Here is a 24486-nt window from a genome sequence, read left to right as displayed (position 1 = left end):
TCCAGAGCCCTAACCACTACTCCACACTGCTGCCCTTTGAATTGATCTTGCCACTATACCTTCATTACCACGTTAAACACATCTGTTTCAACAAATGTATTCTGGATTAAAATTTTACACATTACGTTATAAACATTTACAAATATATTTAGAGTACTGTAATCATAGATTTGTGTACTGTATATTGTATTTGGGGCTCAGCGTAAATCATGTGGTGAAAATATAATAATTCACTCATCTTTTTGAAGAATATATTTTTTGAGCCAATACCTATAAAACCTTCTGAAAAATATAGCGTTATACGTCCCCATGTGTTGCTACAACTGTTTAAATGACGTACATGTCATTTTTATTTTCATTCTAAACATCCTGACAACATTTTACTCTTATAACTTGAAAGTCTGTTTCAAAGATCTTTTCAAAATGGCCACTCTGGTGCACTGGGGTTTGAGATCTGTCCTCCTGACAGGGGCAATCCAACAAGGCTGTACTTTACCCATGAAGTTGCCACCTAAGCCATGCATAACACGATGGGGCACTTGGTTTTCTGCTGTTGAATATCATTCCAAATACATCCCTTTTTAAGCAGGCTTCGTGGAAAAGGAAATACACATTTTACCAAACACTGGACCTCCAGAAATTGCTTAAAGATGTGCAAAGTTTAAAATCTCATCTCTCCTTACTTGCGATGCATGCCAAGGCACTGGTGGATCTGATACAGTGGTTTGAAAGCCATGAACTGAGAGTCCATCAGAGATATAATAAAGTTGCAGAATTAATAAATACATACCGACCAATGGCACAAGAGGTACACAGCACAGACACCACAATAAACAATCTATGTGTAAAAACCTTCCTTGACATTTCTGAAAAACTGATTACTACAACCCGGATCAATGCAAAAAGAAACCACTTTTTTCTTCAACCAGCTCATAACTTTCTGATGGCAGTAAGGATATTCGACCCACAATAAGTGTGTAGTTTGGATCTGGAATACCTCCCATTATATTCTATTCCAGGATTTGATGCTGACTGTAAATCAGAAATGGACAAATACCTACCATATGCAAAAGAAAACAGCAGTAGAATGACTTTGAAGTGAATTAAGTTTGGATTAAAGCTGAAGAATTATTTCCCAATTTAACACGAAAGGCTAAAATATATTTGTCAGTTGTTACCAATTCTGTAGATGCTGAAAGAAGTGTTTCTTCTTATGGCCAAGTTTTTACAGAACAACGTCAATCTGAAAGAAGGCAGGGTTAACCAACTGATGATGCTTAAGTTTAATAGCAAGTGACACTTGCTATTAAACTTAAGCACTTAATGTGTTGCTTGCGAACAACCTTGCATTATTACTATTATTATTATTATTATTATTATTATTATTATTATTATTATTATTATTATTATTATTATTATTATGTTATATTTGTAATATGTATGTTACAGCATTGATGTTATGATTTCAGTATTTTATATAAATTGTTCCGGGAATCAGTGCTGTTTTTTTTAATATTTGTTGACAAATTATGTGTTCCTAATAGTAAACTGAAACATTTAAATTATTTATTTACACATTCTAAGAAATAATATTGAATAAGACGTATTAGTAATAAAGGGATGCATGACTAAATAAATGTCCGTAGCTGCTGCTGCCGCCTAATCAACGCGTCAATGCGTGTTAATAGAATGACTAATTGAGATGATTAAAGGAATCAGGAGATTATTAACCAGTAAGTGGTTTAATTAAGCAGACTACATGACCACCTTGCGGTGGGAGGAAGTGCAGCCTAAGAAAGCAGGTCGCATAAAACACAGGGCCCTAATCACGAAACATGTTGCATTACAGTGGGCAGGGACAAAAAAGCTGAGAGAAAGCAATTTGGCAATCATAAAAGCTGTTGACCCAGAAATGCATTGATCTGAATGCATGGAATGAAAACAGGTTTGAACCATTGGTTATACTGTTTTAAATGTATACCTTTGGAATGTCAGCAGCCAATCAGAATGCTGGACATTTTCAAGCCATTTTATGTTTATTTTTTTGTTCAAAGACATGATGTAAGCATGCACTGTTGTTTATTTTCTCTTGTTTTTCCTTTCAATGACTTCTTAAAAAATAAATGTATAAAGCCCCAAAAGAAATTAGAAAAAAATTCCAACTTGAGCATCATTGACTAATGTATTTGAACAGGAAATGTAGGGTTATTGTAATATAATCCACTTGTTTCTCTTCCAGTAATAATCATTTGTACCTGGTGACCCTAAGCAGCCGATGTTGTCAAAGCTACTGTACTGTTCCCAGAAGGAGAGAGTTCAGCTTCCGTCAGGCATCCTCTAACACCTTGCCAGTGCAAATTAATCATTGTTATATAATCCACTTGTTTCGTTTTCTAGTTACACAATGAATTTTCTTGTTCCGCCCTATACGGTTAATGGGCAACTCTAGTTATCTGTCATGCATTAGTAGATTAAATCGAACGACACAGCAACACTCCTCCTGAGAGAGGTATTTTCCTGTGAACACCTTCCAATGCATCTCTGTCATAATGAATTTATCACCCTAATGTTTTGGGGGGTTTTTTCCCTCCGATTTTCTGGAGTAGTTAGTAAGCAATTATTCATCTTAGGAGGAACAGCAATGGATCATTATACAGAATACTATGACATTAAACAGGAAACTAAATGAAGATGATAAAGAAAATAGCCTTTTAAATTAACATGTTACCAAAGCTGCAACAAATAATGAAGTATAAAATAATCTTGGTGGAGGATAATCAGAACAGATGGATCTATCATGTTTTCTTTTTTCACAATGGATGTGTTATATGTGTTTGGTACTTTAATATTTATGTAGCACAGAGAGAGTATGTACCTTTGTCAGTTAGACCCCCCTGTTTATTTATTTCTCCAGAGGCTGGCTAGGTATGTTTCCTGGTCCAGGGTCATTCCCCAGAGCTGTGAATTCCCAGACGGTGTGCTGATGTTTCGCTGGAAAGCCATGATGGATTGACATTCTCTTGCCAAGAACAATAACACAATAAAAACTGGTCATTGTACAGACCTAGGAACAAGAACACAGTTGTGTACAGTATATAATTAGGCAACAACTTGGCTGTAGGCATGAAGAGCATCTGTAATGGGTTGTTCCAGACAAATGACATTCCTGAGGTGTACTGGCCCATCTAGAGAAGCCCATACTGTACCATTATGTGTCACCACACCTCTGGAAACTTAAAATCAATTGTGTCATTGGTATCTGATGGTGAAGTTGCACATCCAGTTCTGTGTTACATAACTGCTTGGATTAGGTAGTCATTTCCTGGAACGTTTAACAAAAAGTACATAACTGACCCAAAAAACATAATTAAACATTCCTCAATGAGACCAATCTAAAGACTTTATAAACCATTTTTGATAGCATCTTTTAATTATATGTTTTTATTCTAATTGAAGTGCCATCCAGCTATTTACCTCCCATTTCTCCCCTATTTGAAATGACCATTTTAAATGTAACCTCATGGATGTAACCCACAATGGTAAGGAGAACTGAAGCCTGAAACTAAACATCTCCTTTTACCTGGTGACCCTAAGCAGCAGATGTTCCCAATGCTACTGTACTGATCCCAGGAGGACAGGGTTCAGCTTGGTCGCACTATCAGGCCTCCTGTGACACCTGACCATTAGGGGTTGCAATGGAATGGTGAGAAAAACCATCCCCAGACAAGTTTCCCTTGCCTGGCCTATGGGAGCGAAAGATCCGATGGTAGCGCTCCTTGTGGACCTCAGCCTAGGTCAACCAAGTGCCCAAATTTTGAAGGACACAGGTACTGAAGGTATTTCAGAGTAAATAAGGAATGTTCTCAGTTCTGTGTGTATTAATTTACACCGGATATACACAGTATGCCCTATGCTGAGATATTACCAAAGACATTCTTCAGTTTGGCATGTTAGTTTGTTCATGCCAATAAAGATTTGCTGTTTTTTGGTGTAAGTTCTTATTTTCTGGTTTTATCTCCAGAATCCCTCAAATATGTTGTAGACTAGTGTTCATGGATTTTGCTTATTTGGTGACACACTAAAATAAAATAAAAAAAATGTTGTCTCATTTTAGAAGATACGTTATTCAGAATAATGAAAAGCACGGTACCTTTGCAATATCCTCTCTATAGTACTATTTTGGCTTTTCTTGATCTGAGATACATTGGTAAGAATCTTAAAATAGCACGTAATGGGCATGAAAAACATGTCTTCTTCCTGAGTTGTGAATTCCCAGCTTCCTTTTGTGGTTGCTACACAAGACAGGAACATCATACATACAATATTATCCTTCTTGAGCTCAACAAGTTCAAGGAGTGTCATAAATATCCTTGTCTGGAAAGTCCAGAAATCACAAACACTCTGCTGTTCAGATTCATGACAAACCGTATTTTCTTAGTGCTATTCTTAGCTCTTGGTAAAATAGCTGAAATATCAGTGATGTTAGTTTGGGACTGTGTTATACAATGTGACTGTGCTGTGGAAACGGTGAAAGGAAAACTGTTTTAAATGGTCAAACTGTATTGTATAATAAGATGTTTCTGTAGCTTTTTTGCAGTTGGAATGGGTTCTGGTTGATAATTAACCTGGTGAAGTTACACCTGGAACTCAATGTTATGTGCAATGCCGCGCAAACAGTCGCATAGAGGACGATTGTGGTAATCAGCGACAATCAACTCAATGACAACCCCTCTGGTGGCAAATTGCCAGCAACAGGCTGCTCCATTTTCAGTTCATTGAGGGTCTGTTCCTTTTCCCTCAACGAATGTCCAAATGGAGGGGTATCGGGATCCCAGAAGTTCCCCGAAAGCGCGGTGCCATCCTTCCACCGAATTGGTTGTGCGTGGTACGTGCTGCTCCACCGCATCGTAATAGTTCCACATATCTGAAATACAGAATTAGATTTGAGGCTTTGTGTACAACTAAAATGTAGATAGCCGCCAGAATTAACATTAATAATATGAACTGGCTTAAATTATACATTTTAATTAAAGTTCAGTGCAAACGTTGCATGTTTATAGTCTGTGGGGGAGGGTGGTTATTGTTAAAAAGAACATGAATGGAAAGGAAATCAATATCATAACCCTGACCTGCTGTGTTTATTATTATTATTTCTGTATTTTTTAGTTAGCGGCACTGTATCAGTGATATAGCTTATTGTATGGTGGGGAAGCTGTTAGTGAAATACTTTATTTAAACTTTATTCAACATGTTCTGTATTAAGGTGGCTTGTTACGGCCATGGAGAGAAATATTATATTAAAGTTGCTAACAGGGTGCATGTTTTGTAATCACATTTGCGTTTTACTTATTTTTATGTTGATGTAACACAGTGATGGTCTTGTAAATGTATTCATTTTTGCTTTATTTACTTTATATATTTTGGAACGGCACTTTATTTTATTAATTATGTACACTTTTATTAATTCGATGTGAGCACTTGTATTTGTATGTCTGTCATCCTCTCTTGTAATTAGGAGTTGTTTTGTTTTGTTCTTTCCTGAAGCCAGGGTTATTATTATTATTATTATTATTATTATTATTATTATTATTATTATTATTATTATTATTATTAATAATAATATTTATTATTTTTTTTAAGTTTTATTTTCCAACCGAGCAGATATTAGTGTGACACTGGAACTATTTTTGTTAGAGAGGGAAGCAGAATTTCGTTTCACTTTGTTTTGACTTTACTTATTTATTTTGGTACTGTAAGCCAAATAATAATAAAAAAAGAGTGCTTTGAACATGAATTGCTTCTGAAGTGTCCTTTATCGAAACTCTGCATGGAAAACACGTATTTACTGAAGAAGAGCAACTTGTTAAGGTAATGTGTAATAAAATAAAAATAATAAATAATAACAATGATAATGACTTGAAACAAACCAGGCAGCTACTTCACAATAACTTAAGACCCTGAATGCATCTCAGGCAGGCAGCAAGTATAGCTACAAAGTTGTGCGCAGTGATGCGCTGTAACGGGGCTCATGATGGAGGTCTGTCGCTGTAAAGGTGTCTCGCTGTATTGGGTCACGCAGTGGTGGGGTTGTGATGTACTGGGTCATGCGGTGGTGGGGTTGGGCTGTACTTCTCAGGGGTAATTCTCAGGGATTTGATACTTCTAACTTTTAATAGTGAAAGATATCACTTTACCGATCCTAGTTCAGGATTCATCCCAAACCTTTTGGTCTGTATTTAGTATGTTCCAAACCTAAATTAAACAGCTGAATTCAGAATTACTTTCCTTTTATCAAGCTGCGCGCCTGCTTAGCAATACAGCATAATTTGGAGCTGTACTGGACTAGACTGCTGTACTGTGTAATTGACTGGTTTAATGATTTAGATCTACTGTCCTTAGTTATAATGAAAAGTTGACTTTTTCTCAGCTGTCTGTCGATACACCTAGAACTGTCTATGATGAAAGGTGAGTAAGAGACCGATTTGAGTTTAACCAATTAAGAAAGTCTGAGTTGCTGTAAAACTCAAGTCTCAAATCCAGATAACACATAGAGGGAGTTTTAATGATGTCCTCAGTGAACTATGTATAGAAAGTAAAAATGTCAAGGGGAAATGCCTGAGTGTACCAAAGATGCGTTCAGGCTTCGGCAGATGTATTATATCAAGCTTTGGCAGGAGAATATATATGCACTGACCGATAGTTAACCTATGGTATATATTGTAAGGTGATGGCTGGGATATAAACATATTGACTTGTTTGACAGAAATTGGTTTATGACCAGTTTCATGAGAAAAGCTAAAAGGAAATAGTTAAGGGGCCTCATCTTATTTTTAAACATGTTTTCAGTATAGATATAAGGGTAGTGAGACATCCCAAGATGATTCCAACACCTCCAGATCTCCTATCCACCATGTGAAGGAGTCATATACCATCACCTCCCAGCAGAAAACAGGTAACCTGGCCATTATCTTAAATCTGCTGTTGGATGCTGCAACTAAATGTAATGGAAGTTTAATACATGTAAGTTGTGCTTTGGAAATTAAATAAATGTAATCTTGTTAAGTATCAAGTATTAGTCATTTGAGTCTTAATTATACTTTATTGATGGTCATTGATAAGGACAATCACAGAATAAATGTTGTAATTATAAGACATTGAACAGTTTATACAGTTTTAACAAGGATTAATTACAGATTCAAAATCCAGTCACTTCTTCCTAGACATAGTATACTTTATAAGAATAGAAAAAAAAATATCTATATACATATATACACAGTATTAAAAATGTCTTATGAAATAAAACAGTACATGTTTAAGGAAGGAAATTCACAGCAGATACAAAACAGAAATGTCACCCCGGACAAATATAATTTTTAACACTTGGCCATGTTTTTCAAATGCCTATACTATGCATTTAATTGCTTGACCAGTTCTTTTATATCCAGGATTTTGAGACAATCATAGCAAATAGCATTCAGGGGTAAGATTCACCAAATTATTTGATTTGTTTTATTAGTTTATAAATACAAACCTATAACAAATATAATTACATAAAGTACATAGCATACACAAATTGTATTATAATTTACCATCAAAGTGTTTTCAATATATGCACACACAAAATGTTTATTTATACTTTATTACTATATACATTATTCACAAATGTGGACTGTAAAATTTGAAATCTTCATTTCAGGAGTAAATGTTGCCAGTCTTCACAGAAACAAGTTTAAGAATAAATTAAATGGCACAGTTTTTATAATTATAAATACTATAATAATAATTTATTATCCTAGTGATGTCACTACATCATCTCAGTTCTAATTGAAGATCACTGCTCACATTTTCACCAGCTAGTACACTTCTCACATCCTGAGAAGTGATTCACTACGTTACTGTTATTTGTAGTGAGTGTTCCTTGTCTTTACTCCATGGAATTTTTGACTTTTTCAAAAATGTGTCTAACTTGGGCAGCAGGAAAACAGCCTTCTCGTATAATAGTGATTGTACCTGAAAGAGAAAATAAAACTGAGTAACAGTGTTCAGTAAAAAAAGCTCTCAGTCCAGGCTGCCTTAAACAAAAGGGAACAGGAAAAATATCAAGGAAATACCTTCATCTATCTTCAAACAGTTGACCACAGTGGAACCGACCGCTTCATTTGATTCTCCGTCACACAGAACCCCACTGATTTTGTGCCCGAGACGCCTGTGGGAAACAAAAAGGAAATTATAGCATTTATAACAGTGACTACAAAATATTAGCTTTCCTACACTAGCCCAGTAGGTCCTTTAATGCAGGTAAATATTATTCTAACATGCAATATTATGTATCCATGATACAACACTTTTTTCCCATTAGTACCCAGTAGACGCTCGATAATTAGGACCAACCTCACACTGCCATGAATATAGTATCTAACAATTAGAATAGAAATGAATCTTCCTTAACGGCTGCTGTTGTGGCTGTCACCTGGTCATTAGCATACAGCACAAATACTTACGTTATCACCATGTCATGGTGTGTGCTATCAGGCTCTCCACTTGGATTGGCTGAAGTGATGGCCAGTGGTCCAGTCATATTGCACAGATGGGCGGTCACTGTGTGGTCAGGGACTCTGATCATGATGCTTTCTTTAGTCCCCACTCTGTTATAGGCTGCCCCGACTCCTAAACCAGAACCAAGAGAAGGCTGTGAGCGTGGGTCTTTGGACAGAGCCTCTCTTACAAACTAAACTCACACAGGTTTTTGGATTTTCTTAAAGGAAACAAATGATAGCCTTCCATATGAGTAAAAGAGTCAACAGATGTAGCAGTGCTATAAAAGGGAGAGTGAAGTCACCTGTGGTTTTACACAGAAATTGCCATAACACCCATAAACTATTAGACCAATGCAGTGACTGCCAGGATTTGAAACACAGACCTCGCTTTTTTCTCTAAATTATACATTCCAATTTTTGGAAGGACAAAAACATCTATTAATGTTACAAAACTAGAAACATACAACTAAACTTTCAACAGGAGTTTTAAAGTAGTTTCATTAAATTAACAGGTGTTTAAATAGTTCATATTACACTTAAGTTTTTTTTCCATTTGCCAGTAATATCAGTAATACAACTAAATAACAAAAACGTACTGTGTAAAATCCTATATACATACAAACGGTAGCTGACCTAACTGCCTGTACGGTGGCAGGGATCATTTCCTTTAGATGGAAGAGCCTGTCTGAACTCACCTAGCCTATTGAGCCACTCGCCCTTCTTGACAATGCAGCTGATGCCTCCTGGGTAGACGTTCCTCATGAACTCCCAGAGCAGGGGGCTGAAGGGGGGCTTGGCAGTTGACAGCTGCTCCAAGTTGGAGATGCAGATACAGATGGGCTTCTCCTGTGGGCGATCCTGAAAGAGGGACAGAAGTGTGAGCTGAGAGCATGGCTCTGGAAAGTGACTCTACTCCTGCCTCCATGCAAAATAACTCTTGAGTGCTTATTTTGTACAGCACAGACAAACAAACACATAAATACGCCAGTCCATACCTTGATATTGTAGATCTTCTCTATAGCCTGTGGGTGTTTGCAGGATGCTGCCAATGCGTACACAGTATCAGTGGGAATACCACAGACCCCACCAGCATCCAGGAGTTTTGAGATGCTCAGCAGCCCACTGGTCTTTCTTGAGGTGGCGATGGAACAAGGAGGAGGAGGGGGAGTTTTGTCAGCTTTTTCCTGTGTAGCCTATAAGAAAGAGTGCATTTAAAAGCATGCTCAAATCTACAACAATCCACTTCAGCACTTTTGTAATGACCACTGGGAATTCAAAGGCTTCGTGGACATACCTTAGTTTAAGGATCTATTAAAAATCTTTATTATTTTGAAAAAAAAACATTATTTTAAAACTAATTCCGATATAGCTGGATGACAACTTTACCTTCAGCAATGGGGGCCCGAGAGGCAGCAGCTCCTTTCTGAAGATGGAATTTGCAAGGGAGGCCAGAGTACCATACAAACAGATCAAAGAGAAGATGGCCAGCATCGCAACTGTAATGGAAAACCAACTTAGTTTTATCACCATCCTTGGAAAGAAAATGTACTGGAGTCTACAGGCAGGCTCCATAGAGGTAGTGCATGTGTGTAACAAAACAGACCCAACAATGGTAACATTGGGGAGAAACAGGAGAGATTGCCATGCGTGAACTGTGGGTGAGCCAAAAGTCTAGGATCTGTTGAGTTCAGTTCAATCAAAAGCCAAAGATGAATACTCTAGTCTAAGGAAAACATTTAGTCAAGAACTTAACCCGTTTGATTGCCAATCCAAACACAGAATATGTTTTCATTAAGGATAAATTATTAGCCATTATGTATGGTGTTCGGGTGATAGATGTCTACCTTCCTAATTCAAATTGTTTAAATAACAAGTTGCTGTTAATCTTTGCTCCAGGTTTGACTTTGGGGAAGGAGAAGGGGAGACTCTTACTTTCCAGTTGGTAAGGCAGTCTGCCCAGTGTGGAGAGCAGGAAACACACCACAATCACCTCCATGACAAGAGTCAGCAACAGCAGCACAACATTTACATAGGCACCTTGAGAAAGAGAGGAAAACACACAGCAACACACATTAATATTTTCCATCCATTTACTCTGACACTTTTCACTCCAACTAAACAAACCCCTAAATGTTAGACGAAGATCCAATTCCATTAAAATTACTTACCTATAAGCATTAGGAAGCCATTAAGTACCAAGAATGCTACAGCCCCAGCTGTGAATCCACCAGCAAAATCAGTAGAAATGCCAAGTAACACACCTACAAAATAAAGACATTATTTTACTAATTTTAAAAGCAAGACATTCCCAACTAAGAAAATCATGAATTAGGTGCAGGACAGTCATGGACATCCTCAGGGGGATTTCACAAATAGAAAGTGTTTAGCTTGTTCTAGAATCCTTATATCATGTGTGCAGTCAAACAGAGCTACTCTTTTTTACAACAGGGACACACATCTTTTATTTATTACTTTCAACACCTATATACTTCCTCAACCACTTTATTTAATTAAAACAGGTTGCACTTCCACTGACATGACTGTTGCCTACTACAGGGGTTTATTATAACAAATTGGTCGATCACTGTAAAGTTATCATGTGAATTTACTTAAAAAGACAACTGGCATTGCCTTTTCCCCTTATTAAAACATACCTGCAAACCGATACCAGGTCCAGGTAGCCCAGATGGCAGCATAGCAGGATGGGATAATGGGCCCAAAGCGCCTTCCCTTCTGGATGCCCAGTCGGCTCACGTAAACCTGGATGATTGCTCCAGGGATCAGTACCCAGGGCATGGTGAGATGGAGGAAGGTGGGGTGCACGTCCTGGCTGTGGATGGCAGAGAGGGCAGCTATGCCATTGGTCACGTAGAAAAGGGCATCAGGTAGCTGTGTAACGGTGCTGCGAGGGAGGTCTTGGGGTTTCACCCAGCACCGTTTGATGAGTCCCAGGACATCCTGGAGCTTCTCTGTGGATAGTGGCTGCACCCCAACAGGGATCAAGGTCTTCTCCCCTATGGAATTGATGAGTCGGGCAAAGGTACCGTAGAGAGACAGGGCTGTGAACAAGCTGCAGATCACCCCAAAGAAGATGTAGTAGCCCCCCAGTGGGATCTGGGAGATTGTGGATACCGTGAGCAGGAGGAATAGCAAGTTATGGGCCACCTCTAGCACATCCATGTTGAGTGACATCAAGCAGAGAACAATGGCGGTCGCTAGGAAGAACCAGTCACCAACCATCCTTTCTCGCCCGCTGACCGCTCCCTCTCTGTCGATGAGAACTGACAGCACAAACTCCTCCCATGATTTCACCAGCCAGTAGGTGCTGTGCAGACAAAACTTGGTTGTGTGGTAGACGTCTTTTCGGAGGTAGGCATAGTAACTGGAGAAAAGCTGGGAGAAAGCGTTGATAGTGACCCAAATAGTGCCCACAAAGAAGGAAGGTAGGTAGCCAAAGCAGAAGAAGGCAAAGATGAAAGGAGAGATTGTGTCGCACAGGTAGCCCAGTGCCATGGGTTCAGCATATTGGGTGTTCTTCTTCTTTTCTTCCCCTATTTTTTGGGAGTTGCTGTTATTGGCCGTCCCCAGGAGCAGCACGTCAAAAAGGGGGGTCCCAAAGCCCTTGAGGATGTAACGTTGCGTGACACCTTTCAGGAGCAAGGCTGCCGCTCCATAAAGCCCACACATGAGGATCACCAGCTCCAGGACCCCGGAGACCACTAGAGCCCACCCCCCGACAAGCCCCACTGCCTCAAAGATCAGCGTCAAGGTGATGGCCCCAAAGACAAAAGGCATGATGTAGTTTACAGTGGCAGAGCAGAAGGACAGGATAAATGAGATGGAAATGTAAGCGATTAACCCTGCTATAGCAGACTGACCGATTGGTGGAGTAGCCAATTCTGTATTTGGAAAAGTGCTGTTGGCTGGATATAGCTGGTCAGTGATGTTGGTGCTGTTAATAGAGGGTGGAAAGGCACCCAGGACTATACGGGTAGACCCATAACTGCCCCAGAGAGCAGCAAATGCGATGAAGGCTGTCCCACTTAAGTGATCATACTTCCGGAAGGATAGGAGCCCAGCCAACAGCTGAGTTACCCCCCCAATCAGAATCAGTTGAACACCTGTGAAATGTAGATAGGTAGAAGTCAGAGTCCAGCAAGGTCACCTAACAAACAAACTTCAAAGTAATTATCAGCTGTGCTATTACAGGTCCAACTATTGTTGTGCTGAAGATCTTTCTTTTCTTTTTTAAAAAATTAGCATACAGGGTCACTGTATGTTCATATTGTTTTTCTAATAGAATACCAACTTTATTTGCTGCACCTCAGCCTTACACCCATGGTCTGTAAGACTGTATTGAAGCATATAAGAGTAATACAATATTAAGAAACATCTTAAATATCATAGAAGAGATCAGTACAGGAAGAATTGGTGTTTAGAGAACATGGAATCCTTTTTTGCCTAAGACACAGATAGATTGTGTTTTTACCAGCCAGAATGTGCTCCACTCCCTGGGATGGTACACCAGTCTGTGCTCCGTTGAAGTTCTGCAGAAGAACGAGGAAAGCACTGATTCCATTGGCCAGGAGGCCCAGGACCCCCGGCTCTCCATAGAACATGGCCGCAAATTCATCTGCACTCGCCATCTTCTTAACGTCAAAACTCTGTCAAATTAGAAAACAATTGAGTACACTCAGCCAACTCTAGCAGGCTTCTATGAGACGGTGCCCACTGGAACGTCACAGCATCAACTGTGAATCAAACTTAAAATCAATCAGTGCAAGAGCCGGCTTTTCATTTTGACTTGCCGTAATGAAAGCTTAGTTCTATTGGACAGCAAATACCAAACAAAGACACAATTGGTACACATTTATTGTATTATCCACCACAAACAGCCAATCAATACTTTGTAGCGATGAAAGCAACCAGTCTGTACCCACAACTGCCAAATCAGCCAATCACAGCCTGTCAGCTCGACTGGAGCTCAGCATCTTTCAGCAACAACAAACCCGAGAAACTGGCATTTCAGTAATGTTGTTCCATTTAGATATCTGGTACTGCCCAGATAAACAATTTAAATGGATACACCAAAATGTTTATTGTCTGCTTTTCCTTTAAAGTGATTTGGAGTTCATATGCACATCTGACTGATTTATATGGTAAACACTGAACAGCTGATCGCAAAATCAGAGTCAAACTACTTCCTTAAACAAGCATGACTGATACACAATGCTATTGAAAAAGAAGAAAAGGCTTGAACAAAACACCCAGGAGTGTCGACATGCATGAGGACATTCCTGAATCTAGCTATCAGTGATCTGTCTGCCTGCCAGCCAAGGAACAGTTAGCAATACCAGTACCAACTTAATGCACCATAAAGCATACAAATGAAACTGCATAACCATGTACTAAGAGAAAAAAAGGGATATCCACCCCATTATTTGTATATACATATACACAAACTACATAAATAAACAAACAAACAAACAAATAAATAAATGAATAAATACATGTTTTTATTAAATTGTGGGTAATATAATCTGTGTCAGTAGTAAACTGAACTAAGTGGTCTTTTCAAAAACACAACCTATTTTCCACAGTGCCAGTTTATGACAGAGGCATTTTATTTAAGTCTTAAGCATACTTGTTCAGTACAGTATAGTTCAATATAGTATGGTGACTAATGAAAGCATATGTCAGATAACCATGTAGATATTCTATGAATGCAAATGATTATAATGATATATATCTTTTTTTTTTTAATGAAATATATTACCCACACTGTATATATACTTTGTAAACTTAACTGTTTGTTCACGTAAAAACGTAATACATTAATTATACTGGTTTATGAAAAAGTTTGCCATTTTGATCTATTTATCTTTAGTGTTTGTAAAGGAAATATTCTGCGCAGTCTTTGTGTTTCCTTTATTATATACTGTATGGTATGTGATAATAATTATTAACACACTCATGAGGATGGGCGCCCCAAATGCATGCAGTATTTGATATATATGTTTTATAATAATCTACATTTCTACTAGTTAACTAAAATACAGTTGGTATTTTTAATAATACAAAAAATGATCACACACTATATAACATAATTTACATTAAACAAATACATTTAAATATTTTCTATATAATCAAACAAGCATTTGTCTAACTGTAAAAATATGAAACAAGATTGGTATTACAGTACCTGGCCAACAAGGTGTCTCTTCAGCTGCAGTGTGAACTTTAGGAGGTGAGAGTTTATTTTTTATAGAACCTCTCTCTCAAGCAGGGGAGGAGTCTCCCAGTGCCAAGTTCTCAGTAAGTGTCCTCCCAGAACAGAAAGAGGGTTATTCCCCAACATTCCAGACCACTTCTTGGTCAATACATAACCCATTTCCTGGTCAAATTAGAAAAATCCCCCCAATTAGTTGAATAGTTTCACTAAAAGAAGGAGGGGTTTTGGAACCTGGAGGACGATCAGCATCCAGGTATGAAAGAATATAAAGAGAGGATGGAACCACAGCAAAATATCAGCTCAGTGACAGAACTTTGTTGTACACAGCAATCTACTGAACACCATCATGCTCTCAGCACTCAAGGTAATTATTGCGCTGAAACTCTTAGAAATGTATGCATTTTTATTTTTTATTTTATTATTATTATTATTATTATTATTAGTAGTAGTAGTAGTAGTATTAGTAGTCATAGTAGTCGTAGTAGTATTTTCTGTCATATATCATATTGATTTTATTTCATTTTTTTCCCTTTTTAAATTAGTTTCAGAGAACCTCAAGGCACTTTTCCTGCCTGCGACTTCTACATAAATCTGCAGTTGAAGGTAAACATTTTTTAAAAAGCTATTTAATAAAAAAAAAAAAACTGTGTAAATAACGTTAATTTTAAGGATTTCATACCATCACCAATTCAATGGACCCAGTTGTCTTTAAGTGTTGTTATTTTAGTGCATTATTGTAGAGTTGATGCTCTGAATACTAAAGTGAAGCACAGGCAGAGACTGATCTGCTGTTTGTTGTCCTGCAGTGCAAGAAAGACCTGCCCCAGAGGAGACAATCACCAGCAGTTTTGGAGGGTTCATCCACTTGGTGCACCCAGGCCAGCTGTCAGACACTGTGCTGCACCGCAGTAAGAGGATGATCCTGGACAGCATCGGGGTGGGGCTGCTGGGAAGCAGCTCCCATGTCTTTGAGCTGGCTCTGCAGCACTGCCAGGTAATCCTTCAGCTGAGGCTTACACTGGGCTATGGTCCTAAAATGATGGCCAAAGAAGTGGGCCCTGGCTGTACAATTTTAATATCAACCATTCCTTCAGTACTTACCCCATTTTTGAAAAGTTTCTTTGAACAGTCACCGTTCCAGTTGAGGTTTGCATTGTCAAACCAGGGTGATGATAATCAAGAATTTAACTTGCTTGTTTCCATCTAAAAGAACATTGAGACCCTATAATGATCTGTGATTAACTCTCTTTGCAGCAAATGTATGCTCCAGATTACATCAGTTCAGTCTTTGGTCGAAGGCACACAAGACTCTCTCCAAGTCTGGCAGCCTTTGTCAATGGAGTTGCGGTAAGTCAGTGTATTTGTTGGCTGGCATATTTTAATGTCAGGTTTGTTTACACAGTGCTCAGCCCTTTCAAATTGTAAAAATGTAGTCCATGAAATGAGCACATTCTAGCAGCTGACGAGCTCTGCAGCTCATGTCTGTGGCTGGTCATTTCCTCATTACACTGCCTGCAACTAATTTCCGTGAAAACACCTCTTGAAATACAGCATTCCAAAATGTTAGTATATACAGTACATACACAAATCAGTAGATCTTGTAAGAGATGATGTGTTATTATTTCAACATAAAATAGTTTAAACGTTTGTTTTATCTCAAGTTTTAAGTAATTGTTTGAGAAAAGCAAACAAGAGCACTTTACAGGTTACTTAACAGATGATTAAGGAGTAGTTCTATGAGAAAGTCAAAGGAGAAAAACTTCTGAGATCTGAGGCTAAACATTTTCATAATGCAGAAAATTAAAAACCAATGTAATGCCTTAATTGTTTAAATATAATACTTAAATAATTTAATTTGTTCATTATACTGGATATTTGCCCATCAGGGAGTGACTGTATTCAGGACACATTCCATTTATCCTGTTGTTTTTTTGTTTTTTTTTTGAAAAGTGAAAGCTCAGGTTTGTATTCATGTCCTTGAGGTTTCTTTTGTAGAAAGATGGGGCACTGCCAGGCTTCCTCACAATCAGGAATGTCAGTGGAGATCACACTGTACCAGGTGCTTACTGTGCCCGCACGTTCTTCTTTGCAGGTCCATTCAATGGATTTCGATGATACCTGGCACCCAGCCACCCACCCCTCAGGGGCAGTCCTTCCTGCCCTGCTCGCTATTGCTGAGATGTTACCTGGCAACGCCAAGCCCAGTGGGATGGACCTCCTGCTAGCCTTCAACGTGGGCATTGAGATTCAGGGTCGGCTCATGAGGTTCTCCAACGAAGCCCAAAACATCCCCAACAGGTGAGGAGACTGCTGCCGAACAAACTTGGCACAATACTGTAGTGCTGCCAAGAAGGAAGTGTGCCAATATTCTTCCAGCATGAATGAGACCGTGTTTGAATTTGAAAGCAAATCTTAATCTGTTTTTCAGTGGTTTTTTAGCCTCACAGTGATTATGTTGTTTTTATTGGAAATTATTACACTTTCCTAGCAAAATAACATGTTTTTTTAGAAGGCATGATAAGAAACGTTTGTCTACCCGAGGTTGTTTTTAAATCAGAATTTTAAAACCATTAAAAGCATATATAATGTAAAATACTCTCTCAGTTACCAGGATGGTCATGCCAGTGTTTCTCCCTTCAGGTTCCATCCCCCGACTGTAGTGGGCCCTCTGGGTAGTGCTGCTGCCTGCTCCCGTCTGCTCTCCCTGGATCGCTCGCAGTGCTCAAACGCCTTGGCGATTGCTGCCTCGCTGGCAGGGGCTCCCATGGCCAACGCTGCCACTCAATCCAAGCCTCTTCATATTGGGAACGCAGCCCGACTTGGTCTGGAGGCGGCACTGCTGGCATCCCGGGGCCTGGAGGCCAGCACACTGATCCTGGACTCGACCCCAGGCTGCGCTGGCTTTAGTGCCTTCTACAACGACTACCTGCCTCAGGCTCTGCCCTCCCCGGTGGAACAGGATCCCCGCTTCCTGCTGGAGGACCAGGACATAGCCTTCAAGCGCTTCCCTGCACACCTGGGGATGCACTGGGTGGCAGACGCAGCGTGCGCAGCACGGGAGCTTTTGGTCAACACCGTAGGGGGGTTCCACCCCTCTATGATCCAGAACATCCTACTGAGAATCCCCCTCTCCAAATATATCAACCGGCCCTTCCCTGAATCCGAGCACCAGGCCCGACACTCCTTCCAGTTCAACGCCTGCACTGCTCTGCTGGACGGCGAGGTCAGTGTACAATCCTTCAGCCCAGCCTTCCTGGACCGTCCTGAGCTGCTCAGCCTCCTGAGCAGAGTACAGGTCGAGCACCCCCAGGACAACCCTGCCAATTTCAATAAGATGTACGCAGAGGTGCTGGTGACCCTCACAACTGGCGATGTGTTGAAGGGTCGTTGCGACACCTTTTATGGACACTGGAGGAAGCCACTGAGTCGTGACAGTCTGCTGAAAAAGTTCCGGGCCAACGCTGGGGCAGTCCTGCCAGGAGAGAGAGTGGAGGCCATCATTGATGCTGTGGAGAACATAGAAGACATGCAGGACTGCTCCCACCTCACCATGCACCTGGAGTGAAGGGCTTCATGACATCCTTTGATGACGTACACTTGAAGAAAACAATATGAAATGATTGGGGAAACGATCTTCATGCCATTTGTGTTTTGTTTTACTGTATTATTATTATTGTTGTTGTTGTTGTTGTTGTTGTTGTTGTTGTTGTTGTTGTTGTTGTTGTTGTTGTTGTTATATAGTGCAGAATTTTAGTGATTATTTGCCAGTCATACTCAATTGTAAGTAAAGCACAGTTCACATGGATTATGCAATGTATATACTCTCAATTCTGATAGCACTGTGAATCTCACTATTGCCCTATTTATTGAATTCTTGTTATTTTATTTGATCTTTTACAAAGATTTATTGTGTGTAATTTCAGACTTTTGTATCGGGATTGCAATACTGTTGATTTGTGTAACAGGTCACTAGTTTGGAAGATATCATCTGTCAATTCAATCAATTCAATCATCAAATGTGAAATCAGTGTAATGCCCCAAGTGTGCAAATATAATACAAATGAAACAATTGTAATTGTTTTGGTGTTTATATTTTATTTAATTGAAAAAGATTATTAGTTTACAGTGTTTAAGGTGTACAATAATACAGTAATTTCATTGTTAAGTGATATAAATGTATTGTATATACTGCAGATAATAAATTGGTAAAATGAAGTGTTCTCTTTTGAAATCAATTGCTCATGCAAGGGTATATTTACTTTCCTCTCCTTCAAATTACATCAATAGACAAACTGCAGTGTGAGACTACAATGAGAAATGTCCTAACCAAAAATAATAACATTTTAAACTTCAAATGAACTTTTCTGTAAACTTATGGGATCATTTTTAATATTAGTGTTTGCAGCCAGCTTCTACCTAACCTAGAATCATCTGGGAATGTAAATAACCTGTCAAACTTCCCCAAATAAGTCTTTCCTCACCTAACAAAATAGTTATCTCCCCAGAAATCTCCCCAATTCCGGGTGTGGTTTATCCCTGAGGGATAGAGGTTGATTAGCTAAGAGTTGGAGCTCCAATTGAGCTGGTGCTGTAATTTGTGTCTAGCGGGTGAAACAGACGAATGCAGGGTATGCATTGACATGCATTCAGCAACAAATGATGTTATTATTGTATGATTTAAATGTATTGTTTGTGTTGATTTAGAACGGGTGAATGTTTGTTAATGTTAAAAACCCACCCCCATAAACTCGTGCAAACTCGTCATCTCCAGATTGATTAAGTGTTTGCTAATCCGGAGATGACCACATCTATAAAAACCCGCAGCATTTGCTGACCTGGGTGGGTGCGCAGGAAGGAGGAGCGTGAGCGAGCTACTAAGCAAGCAAGTAAGCGAAGGAGAAAGTATCAAAAGAAAAGAGACAATTGTTACTTCTTTGGTGGAGGTATTTGTGTTTATTTGGCTCTGTGAGCAGTGTTTTTTGTTGGCTTTCTTCTGCCAAGAAGAATGAGCCAAAATCACTCCGACACTGTGTGCAAAGCTGGTACATACTTACCCCAAAAGACTTAAAGCTGTTATTGCAGCGAAAGGTGGCTCTACCAAATATTAATGTGTTGGGGTTGAATACTTATGCAAGCAAGATATTTCAGTTTTTTATTTTTCTTAAAAATATTTCCCAACATAAAACCAATGTCACCTTACAATAATTGATTTTGAGTTTCAGTGTTTTAAAATAAAATATCAAACAGAACAAAATTTCAATGTACCATTTGTAATTCAGTAATATGAGAGAATTGGTCATGGGTCTGAATACTTTTGCAAGGCACTGTATATGTAAATGATGAGATGCATTCAGGGGAAGGACACCCACCCAGTGAAGGTATGCAGGACTCTCCATTACTCTTCCTTTACAGTATTTCCTCAAACACCCTTCTAGTATGACATACGTGCTGCCCTGCTACAATCTGTGCCTCATTTAAAAATCCCCTTTCTAGACCCTTGCCATTTCCTGAACTGGACCAACAGTGGTGCTCATTTTTTCTTAAGTAAAGAGTTTGTTAACCATTTGGAAAACAAACAAACAAAAATATCCCCAGAGACATTTCCCTTACCCCCCTTTCTCTCATTTTCACCTCTTCATTACACTGGTGTTTATTTGTCATTCTTCCTTTTCTTTCATTTTGCTTCATCAATGTGTTATTTATTTACTTATTTTAGTTTTTGTTTCCTTTAAATTTTATGCACTTCACAAACTAGACGCCCCTCTTAGATAACACTATGTAACACAATTTTTGTTCCTGGGTAGTAAGTGTTATTTCCTAATTGCTTATGCCTCAAAAGTATAGAAAATGGCTATTATTCCCCACAAACTTTGCTTTTGTGACCAGGAGTGATATTTTGAAATTTACCTATTTCCAATGAGAAAACAGGCGAATTTGTATCTTTTCGTTCACATAAAGTCAGAAAAAAACAACATATGAATCCAAATTAACATGTATTTATATTAAAGTAATACAAAAATGACTACAAAAGATTTAGAAGTGAGTAGAAGTCGAGATTTACGATTATACTGTAAATCACTTTCACGAATCAGCCCCCAAATGTAGTCTCCCATCATGTTCTCGTTATACTGTCCTTGGTAGCGACGTTCAAAGTCCAGTATATCCTGGTGGAAGCGCTCGCCTTGCTCCTCCGAGTACGCTCCCATGTTCTCCTTGAATTTCTCAAGATGAGCATCAAGGATATGGACTTTGAGGGACATCCTACAGCCCATTGTGCCGTAGTTCTTCACCAGAGTCTCAACCAGCTCCACATAGTTTTCGGCCTTGTGATTGCCCCGGGAATCCCCGAACCACTGCGACAAAGCTGTTCCAAGCCGCTTTCTCCTTACTAGTGAGCTTCTTGGGGAATTCATTGCACTCCAGGATCTTCTTTATCTGTGGTCCGACGAAGACACCGGCTTTGACCTCTGCCTCAGACAGCTTAGGGAAGAAGTCTTGAAGGTACTTGAAGGCTGCCGACTCCTTATCTAGAGCTCTGACAAATTGTTTCATAAGGCCAAATTTGATGTGCAGTGGTGGCACAGCACCTTCCGGGGGTCCACCAGTGGCTCCCACTTGACGTTGTTCCTCCCCACAGAGAACAAGGGTCCGCTGTGGCCAGTCCCGCCTGTGGTAGTGCGCCTTGGTGTCCCTGCTGTCCCAAAGGCAAAGATAGCATGGAAACTTGGTAAAACCGCCTTGGAGACCCATCAGGAATGCCACCATTTTGAAGTCTCAAAATGCGTCTGCCGGATGCTTGCAGCCTCTTGATGCCATCTCAGAAAAATGCAGATATGTATCCACTTAGGCAGCTGGAACTAAACTGAACTGGTGGGCTTAAGGCCCCTGTATGTGTACTACTATTTATATTACTGGAAAGTCCTAGAAAGTTCTAGAAGTTACTCCAAGTTTACTCAGCATTGAATCTATCTGGAATGTTCTGGAAAATAGGTACATTTCAAAATATCACTGCCCTGGTCACAAAAGCAAAGTTTGTGGGGAATAATAGCCATTTTCTATACTTTTGAGGCATAAGCAATTAGGAAATAACACTTACTAACCAGGAACAAAAAAAAAAAAAAAAATTGTTACACGGTGTAATTTGTAATGCAGATATTCATCTGTTAAAGCAAATTCAGGTGTTGTCTTTTTATTATCAAATAAAACACTTGTAAATAGTAAAAGGTTGTCAGTAAAATGGGATTGTGTTACATTGCCTCGGGAAGCTTATGAGTAAATGATGAGATGCATTCAGGGGAAGGACACCCACCCAGTGAAGGTATGCAGGACTCTCCATTACACTATTTCCTCACACACCCTTCTAGTATGTCATGCGTGCTGCCCTGCTACAATCTGTGCCTGATTTAAAAAAAAAAAAATCCCCATTCTATAGCCTTGCCATTTCCTGAACTGACAGAGATTGTTGCACGCTGACTTTCCTCATCATGCACATTTTTTCTTAAGTAAAGAGTCTGTTGACCATGTGGAAAAAAAGAACAAAAAGGTGAATGTCCTACAGTGGCCCAGTCAAAGTCCTGATCTCAATCCCATTGAGAATCTGTGGCACTATTTGAAAATTGCGGTCCACAAGCGTCGTCCAACCAACCTGAACAACCTATAGCAAATCTGCCAAAAAGAATGAGCCAAAATCACTCCGACACTGTGTGCAAAGCTGGTACATACTTACCCCAAAAGACTTACAGCTGTTATTGCAGCGAAAGGTGGCTCTACCAAATATTAATGTGTGGGAGTTGAATACTTATGCAAGCAAGATATTTCAGTTTTCTATTTTTCTTAAAAATATTTCCCAACATAAAACCAATGTCACCTTACAATAATTGATTTTGAGTTTCAGTGTTTTAAAATAAAATATCAAACAGAACAAAATTTCAATGTACCATTTGTAATTCAGTAATATGAGAGAATTGGTCATGGGTCTGAATACTTTTGCAAGGCACTGTATATGTAAATGATGAGATGCATTCAGGGGAAGGACACCCACCCAGTGAAGGTATGCAGGACTCTCCATTACTCTTCTTTTACAGTATTTCCTCAAACACCCTTCTAGTATGACATACGTGCTGCCCTGCTACAATCTGTGCCTCATTTAAAAATCCCCTTTCTAGACCCTTGCCATTTCCTGAACTGGACCAACAGTGGTGCTCATTTTTTCTTAAGTAAAGAGTTTGTTAACCATTTGGAAAACAAACAAACAAAAATATCCCCAGAGACATTTCCCTTACCCCCCTTTCTCTCATTTTCACCTCTTCATTACACTGGTGTTTATTTGTCATTCTTCCTTTTCTTTCATTTTGCTTCATCAATGTGTTATTTATTTACTTATTTTAGTTTTTGTTTCCTTTAAACTTTATGCACTTCACAAACTAGACGCCCCTCTTAGATAATTTGTACACTTAGTCTGGGGAGGGCTTGTTTAAACTTCTCTTTTAAAAAGCCACCAGGATGTAATGACTGAAATTATTTAATTTGCAAAGTGAACCTAAGCAACAAGGAGAATACATGATTAACACTCTCTTTTATATTGTATTATGGGGTCTATTTTAAAAATGTAAATCTAGATTTTTCACGACTTTGTCACACTGTATTTGTAATGTTAATACTGTAAGTAAATCCCAGCTGGGTTAACACTGAGATAAAGAGCAGGGGTATTTACATATGCCACTCTTTAGATCATTGAAATAGACTCCTGGGTTTGTTTTGTCTCATTCGTGATTGCTTTTTCTGCTTTGATCATTATGTATTTATCAGGTTTACTAACTAACGTTTCTCAAAAAGCTCAGAAAAAAACCTGAATTTCTGAACTGAGGTTTAACCTATGGACTAGAGGGATCTTTATTTGACTTTAATGCCCTTTTTGAAGAGTTTTAAAGAAAGACCACAAAACTTCTATTTTAAATCTAACAGGCCAGCATATGTGTTGCCAGAGACCCAGATACCATCATTACATAAGCACACAATGTAACCTATATTACCAGTAAAGCAAGAAAAACTGGGTTTTCTGTAACTGCATAAAGTTTCCCCTTTGTCATACAAAATATGTAAATCATAATAGCATCACTAAAAAAAAACTTAAAGCAAATTGAATTAGGTGTGAATAGGTGAAGATGATGTCATATAGACAGCATAGCTAGTGGCACACTTATTATCTCATAAGCATGTTTGTGCTTTTCTTTTGTTTTCTATTTTTAAATTTAAATGGTAGGTAGATTAAAGTAATCAGACAGGCGTTATGCAACGGATAACCATAAATCAAAATTACAAACGCCAACATACTAGTTTTTTTTAAAGCAGTAATACTTTAGTTTCTTGGTGAGCAACCCTCTAAGATTTGTAAGTTCCTAAACCATGAGGCTTATTTTTTTTTTCTTCTTTTGACTGATCGATCATACATCGTAGTGCTAGTATGATGTTACAGAATCAAGAGGTTCTGGATGCAAGGGAAATGTTAAATCTGCAACAAAACTGCTAATGTGAATGTCCTACACATCAGATATAAAGTTGCTTTAATCGGTACACATGTAAATTCTGGCCAAATTATATAAAAACATGTAATTGTAACAGTAGCAACATGTGCATCAAAAGAAAAAGCATTGACCGCAATAATCTATAACAATGTAATTGGCTTCCTCCACTTTCTTGACACAAGGAAGTTGACTA

General features: G+C 38.8%; 2 protein-coding genes across 2 annotated transcripts; one reads left to right on the top strand and one right to left on the bottom strand.

Moving 5' to 3' along the window:
- Positions 1 to 7079: 7079 nt before the first annotated feature.
- On the bottom strand, positions 7080 to 14909 carry LOC131697800 (uncharacterized). The gene is made up of 11 exons (XM_058989216.1): positions 14740 to 14909; positions 13027 to 13201; positions 11192 to 12658; positions 10706 to 10798; positions 10470 to 10574; positions 9924 to 10033; positions 9533 to 9730; positions 9233 to 9395; positions 8502 to 8667; positions 8112 to 8206; positions 7080 to 8010 (listed from the first exon to the last, which is right to left on the bottom strand). Exons 2-11 carry the CDS (start codon positions 13181 to 13183, stop codon positions 7925 to 7927), a joined length of 2640 nt encoding a protein of 879 aa, XP_058845199.1. The 5' UTR covers positions 13184 to 13201; positions 14740 to 14909; the 3' UTR covers positions 7080 to 7924.
- Positions 14910 to 15007: 98 nt separating this feature from the next.
- LOC131697802 (cis-aconitate decarboxylase-like) lies at positions 15008 to 18984 on the top strand. Its single transcript, XM_058989217.1, has 6 exons — positions 15008 to 15133; positions 15312 to 15372; positions 15576 to 15763; positions 16024 to 16116; positions 16862 to 17067; positions 17410 to 18984. The coding sequence occupies exons 1-6, from the start codon at positions 15116 to 15118 to the stop codon at positions 18332 to 18334; spliced, it is 1491 nt and encodes a 496-aa protein (XP_058845200.1). The 5' UTR covers positions 15008 to 15115; the 3' UTR covers positions 18335 to 18984.
- The last annotated feature ends 5502 nt before the right edge of the window (positions 18985 to 24486 follow it).

Source organism: Acipenser ruthenus, chromosome 16, assembly GCF_902713425.1.
Source record: "Acipenser ruthenus chromosome 16, fAciRut3.2 maternal haplotype, whole genome shotgun sequence".
NCBI classification, from domain to species: Eukaryota; Metazoa; Chordata; class Actinopteri; order Acipenseriformes; family Acipenseridae; genus Acipenser; species Acipenser ruthenus.
The sequence above is the reverse complement of the archived record's forward strand: the minus strand, read 5'-3'. Positions and strand labels throughout refer to the sequence as shown.